The sequence below is a fragment of the Vicia villosa genome, unplaced genomic scaffold (assembly GCF_029867415.1).
Source record: "Vicia villosa cultivar HV-30 ecotype Madison, WI unplaced genomic scaffold, Vvil1.0 ctg.000205F_1_1, whole genome shotgun sequence".
NCBI classification, from domain to species: Eukaryota; Viridiplantae; Streptophyta; class Magnoliopsida; order Fabales; family Fabaceae; genus Vicia; species Vicia villosa.
The window spans coordinates 1,139,910-1,149,040 of NW_026705069.1; the positions used below are offsets into that span (position 1 = coordinate 1,139,910).

At 35.1% G+C, this 9,131-nt stretch overlaps 1 protein-coding gene across 1 annotated transcript; it reads left to right on the plus strand.

Annotated features, from left to right (window-relative positions):
• Positions 1–682: 682 nt before the first annotated feature.
• On the plus strand, positions 683–1,210 carry LOC131625336 (uncharacterized). The gene has a single exon (XM_058896202.1). It carries the CDS (start codon positions 683–685, stop codon positions 1,208–1,210), a length of 528 nt encoding a protein of 175 aa, XP_058752185.1.
• Positions 1,211–9,131: the final 7,921 nt, after the last annotated feature.

Sequence of the window (9,131 nt, forward strand, 5' to 3'; positions counted from 1 at the left end):
TACCGGCCTTAATGTGAACCCTCAGAAATATCAAATGTTCTGCAGTAGCATGGAGGAGGACATCATTGAGAGACTCAAGTTGCAGGCCCAGTTTGGAGAAGGCACTTTACCTGTCAGGTATCTTGGGATTCCTCTGTCTAGTAAAAAACTTCACTTAATTCACTATATGCCACCTGTTGATAAGATAACTAGTAGAATTAAGCATTGGTCTCATAAACTGTTGAGCATTGCTGGAAGAATGCTTCTTGTAAAAAGTATTTTCTTGGCCACCACTTAATACTGGATGATGTGCTTTCCCTTGTCCAAAGCAGATATCCACAAGATTGAGGCAATATGTAGAGCATTTGTGTGGACAAGCAGAGATAAGGGTCGAAAGAGTCCTGTTGCTTGGCATCAGGTTTGCAGACCTATCAAACAAGGAGGTATGAACATCATCAATATGGGCATTTGGAACCAAGTTGCTTTGCTAAAGTGCCTATGGAATATTGCCATGAAGTTAGATAACTTGTGGGTAAAGTGGGTGCACTTATATTACCTGAAGAGGAATACTATCTGGACTGCTTCTGCACCTTCCACCAGCATATGGATCATGAGAGCAATCTTAGATAGAAGGAGTGATGTTCATGAACACCATCAAACCTGGCTGTAGATGCAGAACATTGGTAAGTTTTCCATGAAAAGAATGTATGATTGTATTATCCCTGCTGTACCAAGTGTGAGCTGGAGCAGTCTAATTCAACACAATCAAGCGAGGCCTAGATCTGTGGTGTGTTTATGGCTGGCTTGCCAAGATCACTTGGCTACTAAAGTGAGATTAAAAAGACTTGGTCTTATGCAAAGTGAGCAATGTAGCTTTTGTAATGAGGCCCCTGAAGATTTCAATCATCTCTTGATTGATTGCAGAATCTGCTCTGTTATTTGGAAGGACATCCTTCAATGGTTGCATATCAGGCATACACCACTCAACTGGATGGAGGAAATCAAGTGGTTAACTAGCCATACTTGTGGGAAAGGCTTCAAGCAGAATATGTTGAAACTCTCGATTGCTGAAGCTGTTTATGCTTTGTGGATATATAGAAATACTAATATTTTTGATAGGAACAATGTTGATGATACAAATAGTGTTGTTAGGAAAAAGATTGCTATGATTGTACAAAGAGGGTGGATGAAACCCAAGCATAGGAGTAAGCTAGCTTTGCTCATGCTATAGTTTGTATACATAGGTTGGGGCTGGATCTATCTTGATCGCCTTATTTGATACTGATTTTTTGAAATATATTATATACTCTTTTATTTCAAAAATAACGAGAACATGAAGTTATTGATCAAATTATTGAATAATAATGGGAACATGAAGTTACTGATCAATATATTGAATAGTAACAGGAACATGAAGTTACTGATCAAAATATTAAATAATAACAGGAACAAGAAATTATTGATCAAAATATGGAATAATAACAGGAACATAAAATTACGGATCAAAATACTATATAATAACGAGAACATGAAATTATTAATCAAAATATTGAATAATAACATGAATATGCAGTTGCTGATCAAAATATTGAATAATAACGTAAACATGAAACTAGTGATAAAAATATTGAATAATGACAAGAACATGGAAAAAGTGATCAAAATACTAAATAACAACAGAAACATTAATTTACTGATCAAAATATTGAATAATAACGAGAATACGAAGTTACTGATCAAAAGATTGAATAATAATAAGAACATGAATTTATTCATCAAATATTGAATAATGACGAGAACATGAAGTTACTGGTCAAAATATTGAATAATATCGGGAATAAATTTAATATTGATTACAATATTTTTATAAATAATGAAAAAACAAAAATAATATTTATAAACAAAAAAAGATTTTGTCTATTCAAATATTTTTATATATACAAAAATTATAGGCACCAATTTATTATCTTTTTTAAAAATAATTAATACTGTTGATTAAACAATTTTGTCTATATTTTATTTTATTTTATTTTATTTTTATGACATTTTAAAAATAATCCACGTATCATACCTATACTTGTGCGTATGAGTTCTTTATGTGGAAGTGTGTTTTTTGGCTATAAAGTTTAGTTGTTTATAAATTATTTGTTAACTTTTCTTTCAATTTTTTTAGAGAAAAGAGGATATGTATTGATAATGTAAAATTATTTTATACTGTCAATTAATCACCATCATATATCCTATCACATAATACTGCAAATTTTAAATTATTGATATGACATAGCAGAATAATTAATTTATATTAATTGATAGTATAAAATTATTTTATAATGTCAGTACATAATTATTAAACCTCTTTTTATAAAACTTTGACACCTTTAAAGAATGTTTCGTGCAAAATTTGGATATATTTTTTACCTTTGAGTTTTCTTGTTTTTAGAGAGAATTTAGTATGTAATTGAGTGTCCAAATTTTCAAATTTTTCTATTATCGAGTGTTTAAGTAAAAAACAAGTGGTGTAATGAGTAATGTGTTTGAAAATCCACCAAGAATGTTTTATTTGTGTTATGAATGAAAGGCAATTTACATTAGTCCTTTTTTTCATTACTCTGGAACCCATCCCTAACAATTTACATTACTTGTCATTGTCATCTTTTTTGTACTACTTTGTAATGTGAAACCCATCACTAACAATTTACATTACTTGTCATTGTCATTTGTGCTTTCTAATAAATTTATCCTGCAGAATCACAAGTATTTTACTAGTGTTTAAATTAACAAATTTTATATGTTTTCGATGGTATGACAATTCTCATATTTAACTAAATATGAAATACGAAAAATAATCATGGATAATTTTAGAAAATTATTTCATGTGACAATAGCATCTATTTCTTTAAATATGAAAAAATTCTTGTGCATCCATAAGCATATTACATCATACACGCAGTCCTGTATATACGTACGCGTTTGTTACAAAATATAAAAATCTTTAAATTTTAAATTTTCGACAGATTTTTAACTTAAATTTTATAATTTATGTGTATCTGAAATTGGATTTGGTATGGTATGTTGGAGTGCGCATGAATTTTAATTTTCGTGAATTGTTAATCAAGATTTCCAAATTCAGATATATTTTTTTATCTTCAAGTTTTCATGTTTCGGAAGAGAGAATTTGGTATATAATTGATTCGTCCAAATTTTAAAATTTGCTATTTAAAAATATTTTAAAATTTTTGCGGAGTGTTTAAGTAAAAAAAACGAGGTAATGAGTAATGTGTTTGAAAATCCACCAAGAATATAATGTTTTATTTTAGTGTTATTAGAGGTGGATTATCGGTCAGTTTGAGTCGGTATCGGGTTTAAAACTTAAATTCAACGTAAATTGCGGTTTCATTTTAATGACTCAATTTCGACCAAAAGAATTTCGGTTTTCATCGGAGGATTTGGTTAAGTCGATTAAGCAGGTAAGTCGGGTGGATTTTATCAATTTAATATTTATTGAAATAAACTCATTAAAATAACTATTTTTAAATAAAATTTCACACATTCATTTTTTAATTATAAAAGAATAAATAAAATTTTAGAATAATTAAAGAATAACTATTTTTATTCTTGATTATTATTATGTGATAATATTTCTATTTTGGTTAATATCACACTTTAAACTACAAATTAAATAACATTTAAAATTTTATAATGCATGTTCTTATATTAGTGTGATAACACAATGTTATCGTTAAATTATAAAAATAATAATAATCTGACAATATTGTAAAATTTAGTTTTATAATAGTCTTAAAATAATAAAAATTGATATAGTTCAGTCAGATTCGATTTTTGATGTATTTAAAATAATCTTTCGAACCCGACCGAAAGCAACCCTATAATAACCAAATTAAACAACTAAATTAATCCGACACTCAATCTTACTCAATTTAATTTCACAAAATAACTAATAAGTCGATCGGTTTGAATCGGGCGGAGTTACCATTTATCCGCCCCTAAGTGTTATGAAAGGTTATTACTAACAAATACTTTAGATAATACGTAGTTCATGTAGTATACGGATACTTGAGCTGTACGCTACGTATGCATGGCATTGTAGTTAGTTAGAGTTTGTTACAACTAACTCTTAGTGAGCTACATATAAAAGCCACTATGTAACAGATTTCAGTTAAGCACTTTGATACAACAAATCAGCTTCATCTTCTTCATTCTCTTTTCTCTCAATCTTCTTCACCATTTTTGCTTCACTAATGGAGCTTTGAGTATTGCTTATATGGTATCAGAGCAGGTTCGTCCTGCTCTGCTTTCGCTGCGATATCGTAGTTCGTTTCTTCTCTTCGATTGATTGGTTATGGTGATCGAAGGTTCTTGGAGATTTACTCTTCTTTCTTGATTTCGTTCGTTTTCTTTGCATTGTATCGTTGCTCAAGTTCTGTGCTCGTAGTCATGGCGAGAAATCAGAACAACAACAATTCACAAAATCAAGTGGATCAACTAGATCCATACTACGTTCATCCATCAGAGAATTCATCTACAGTATGCGTCACACCGGCTTTATCTGGTGACAATTATCATGCATGGTCAATGAAGATGAGAAGGGCATTGGCGATGAAGAACAAGTTCAAGTTTGTAGATGGTTCCATACAAGTTCCAAATGAAGATGATCTGAACTATGCTGCATGGCAAAGATGCAACAACCTGGTTCATACATGGATCATCAACTCTACTACACCATCAATAGCACAGAGTGTGGTGTTTATTGATAATGCCATTGATATGTGGAATGATCTCAGAGATCGGTTCATGAGAGGAGATCGAATTAGGGTTGCACAGTTGCACCAAGAAATCTCTAATCTCAAGCAAGGTACCAAGAAGATTTCTGACTATTTCACTGAATTGAGAGGATTATGGGAAGAGCTGGATCAATACAGACCAGTTCCAAATTGCAGTTGTAGAATTCCATGCACATGCTTAGCTATGAGGAATGTCAAGAACTTCAAAGCTGAAGACAGAATAATACAGTTCCTGATTGGGCTCAGTGAAGAATATCAGGGAGTGGCATCACAAGTGTTACTCATGGATCCCATGCCACCTATAAATAGGGTATTCTCTTTAGTCATGCAACAAGAGAGAAAACTGCAATATGGAACAAACTCTTTCAGCACAAATGTAACTGAAGAAAGTGCTGGATTAGTGAATGCAGTAGATGGACAAAGGCAATATGGAAGAGGAAGAGGTAATGGCAATGGGAACTATAATCAAGGAAGAGGAAGAGGAAATCCGAAGGTATGCACATACTGTGGCAAAATCGGCCACACCATTGATGGATGCTATAAGAAGCATGGATATCCTCCAAATAATGGCAAAGGGAATTCTTATGTGAATCAAGTCGAAAGTGAGGAAGCAGAGACCAAATTCACAGTTGGCTCAACAAGTGATAATGGCAGCATGACTTTGACAAAGGATCAATATCAATCCTTGATGGCATTGCTGGAAAAGAACACTGGATCAGTTAATCTAACTAAAGGAGGTAACCCTTTCATAGCCAGCTTTAATATTCATAGTAGTGTAGACTGGATTCTTGATACTGGAGCCACACATCATATATGTTTCTCCTTGGATTGGTTTGATGAATATAATGAGATAAATCCTATTATGGTTAATCTACCTAATGGGAATTCTATTGTTGCCTCTATATCTGGTAATGTGAAGCTATTAGATGATCTTGTAATTTCAAATGTGCTTTATTTGCCACAGTTTGAAGTTAATCTAATTTCAGTGTCAAAGATGTGTAAGGAACAGGATTGTGCCCTAGTATTTGGTACTGATAGTTGCATAATACAGGGAAAGAAGGATTTGAAGAGGATTGGTTTGGCTAAGGAGCACAATGGCCTCTATCATTTGGAAGCAAGAAGAAGCAAAGGCATAGGAATGGTTTCTAGTGTATTTGTAAATAATAGAATTACAAATAAGGAAAGTATACCACCTAGTGTATTGTGGCATCTTAGGCTAGGACATTTGTCATATGATAGGATGAATTGTATGAACAAATTGTATAGCTATATTCCAAATGGCATCAATGCTGCATGTGATGTATGTCAGCAAGCCAGGCAGAAAATTCTACCTTTTCCAATTAGCAACAGAAATGCAAATAAAGCTTTTGATCTTGTACATTTAGATATTTGGGGGCCATTCAGTACAACATCTGTTCATGGATTCAAGTATTTTTTGACTATTCTTGATGACTTTAGTAGGCATGTTTGGGTGGTTATGATAAAGTTTAAATCAGAAGTGCAACAGAAAATTAAAGATTTCGTAAGCATGGTTGAAACACAATTTAACTCCACAGTCAAAACAGTTAGAAGTGATAATGGAGTTGAATTAGCCATGCCAATGTATTATGCCTCTAAAGGAATTCTGCACCAAAAGAGCTGTGTGTACACTCCACAGCAAAATGGCAGAGTTGAAAGGAGGCACCAGCATATACTGAATATCAGTCGTGCTCTTATGTTTCAGTCAGGCCTGGCAAAAGAATATTGGTCCTATGCTGTGCTACATGCTGTATTCCTCATGAACAGAATTCCTACAAAGGTTTTGAAAAACAAATCTTCTTATGAGATGCTATATGGAGATGCTCCAGATCTTAGTTCCTTGAAGGTGTTTGGCTGTCTGAGTTATGCTTCAACACTACCAAACAATAGACTCAAGTTTGATGCTAGAGCACGAAAGTGTGCTTTCTTGGGATACAAGGCAGGTATGAAAGGATTTGTGCTTTTAGATATTACAGATCACACTATTCTTATTTCTAGAAATGTCAAATTCTATGATCTAGAATTTCCTTGCAAAGATCATTCCACTGATTGTGTCCCAGCTGATGTGTACATTTCTCAACCTGACCTTGTTCATCCATCCACCACTTCTGTCCCTTCCATAAATATTTCCGAGCCTAATCATGATGTCACAATATCATTTGACAATAATTCCTCCTCTGAACCTAACCCTATTCAACCAGATACCACCCCTTCACATAAAACCTCATCTGAATTGTCTTTCACATCAGATGCTTCACCCACTCTTTCTAACCCTACAAACTTCTCACAACCTGAAACAAGTTCTCTTTCACAACCTGAGCCAAGAAAATCTACTAGGGTTGTCAAACCACCTAGTCATCTCAAGGACTATGTGTGTCACTCTAATGTTTCTTCTTCGTGCCAATATCCCCTTGCTAATTCTATTTCTTACTCTAATCTTTCGTCACACCATAGAGCTTATATCATGGCATTGTCCACTGAAACTGAACCTCCTAATTTTACCTTAGCTTCCAAGGATTCTAGATGGGTTGAAGCCATGCGCAAAGAGGTTGAGGCTCTCAACACTAATCACACTTGGGAGTTTGTGGATTTACCTCCTAATGCTATTCCTATTGGGAATAAGTGGGTATTCAAAATTAAACGACATGCTGATGGATCTATTGAACGGTTTAAGGCACGACTTGTGGCTCAAGGTTTTAATCAAACAGAGGGATTAGACTACTTTGAAACATTTTCCCCCGTGGCAAAACTCTCCACTGTACGTGTGCTCTTGGCTCTTGCTGCTATACATGGCTGGCATTTACATCAGTTAGACGTCAACAATGCATTTCTCCATGGAGATTTGCATGAAGCTGTCTATATGAAGGTACCACAGGGTGTGTCCTCTCCTAAACCAGGCCAAGTTTGTAGATTGCTCAAGTCTCTATACGGGTTAAAGCAAGCAAGTCGTCAGTGGTTTGAAAAACTCACTGCTTTTTTGCATTCTCAAGGTTTTGTTCCTGCTCATGCTGATCACACCTTGTTTACCAAGTCCACTTCAACATCATTCACAGCTCTTCTTGTTTATGTCGACGACATCATCCTGGCTGGTACATCCTTAACTGTGTTTGATGATTTGAAGAATGCATTGGATCGCACTTTTCACATTAAGGACCTGGGTCAGTTAAAATTCTTTCTTGGTCTTGAAGTGGCTCGTTCTTCCAAGGGCATTACATTATGTCAAAGAAAATATTGCTTGGAGCTTCTACGTGATTCAGGCCTTAGTGGCTGCAAGCCTGCTTCCACTCCTTTGGATGCTTCAATTCGCCTTCACCAAGATAATAGCTCTGCGTATCCTGATGTTACAGCCTATAGACGACTTGTAGGCAGATTATTATATCTCACCACAACACGACCAGACATTGCCTTTGCCACTCAACAACTGAGCCAGTTCATGAGTTCTCCCACTGAAGTTCATTATCGTGCTGCTTTACACGTGCTTCGCTACCTCAAACGGTCTCCGGCTCGAGGCATCTTCTTGCCTCAATCTTCAAGCTTGCAAATATTGGGATTCAGTGATGCTGATTGGGGTGGATGTGTTGATATGCGTCGATCCATTTCAGGCTATTGTTTCTTTATTGGGCAGTCTCTTGTATCTTGGAAATCCAAGAAGCAGGTTACAGTTAGCTGCTCATCTGCTGAGGCAGAATATCGTGCCCTGGCTTCCGCCACACGTGAGCTGCAATGGTTAAGCTTCCTTCTCCATGATCTTCAACAACATCCAACTCGTCTTCCTGTGCTATACTGCGACAATCAGAGTGCGTTACACATCTCAGCCAACCCTGTCTTCCATGAACGCACCAAACACCTTGATATTGATTGTCATTTGGTCAGGGAAAAACTGCAAGCTGGTCTCATGCGTTTGCTCCCAGTCACGTCTAAACAGCAAGCTGCCGATGTTTTCACGAAGTCTCTTGGCCCACGACCATTCTTTGATTGCATATCCAAGCTTGGTTTGGTCGATATCTACCAGCCTCAAGCTTGTGGAGGGGTAACAAATACTTTAGATAATACGTAGTTCATGTAGTATACGGATACTTGAGCTGTACGCTACGTATGCATGGCATTGTAGTTAGTTAGAGTTTGTTACAACTAACTCTTAGTGAGCTACATATAAAAGCCACTATGTAACAGATTTCAGTTAAGCACTTTGATACAACAAATCAGCTTCATCTTCTTCATTCTCTTTTCTCTCAATCTTCTTCACCATTTTTGCTTCACTAATGGAGCTTTGAGTATTGCTTATAATTACTAGTGTTTTTTTTATACTACTATGTAACGTGGAACCCATCA

What these genes read in the sequence shown, in the direction of transcription:
- LOC131625336 (XM_058896202.1), top strand. Translation starts at nt 683, where the DNA reads ATGTATGATTGTATTATCCCTGCTGTACCAAGTGTGAGCTGGAGCAGT.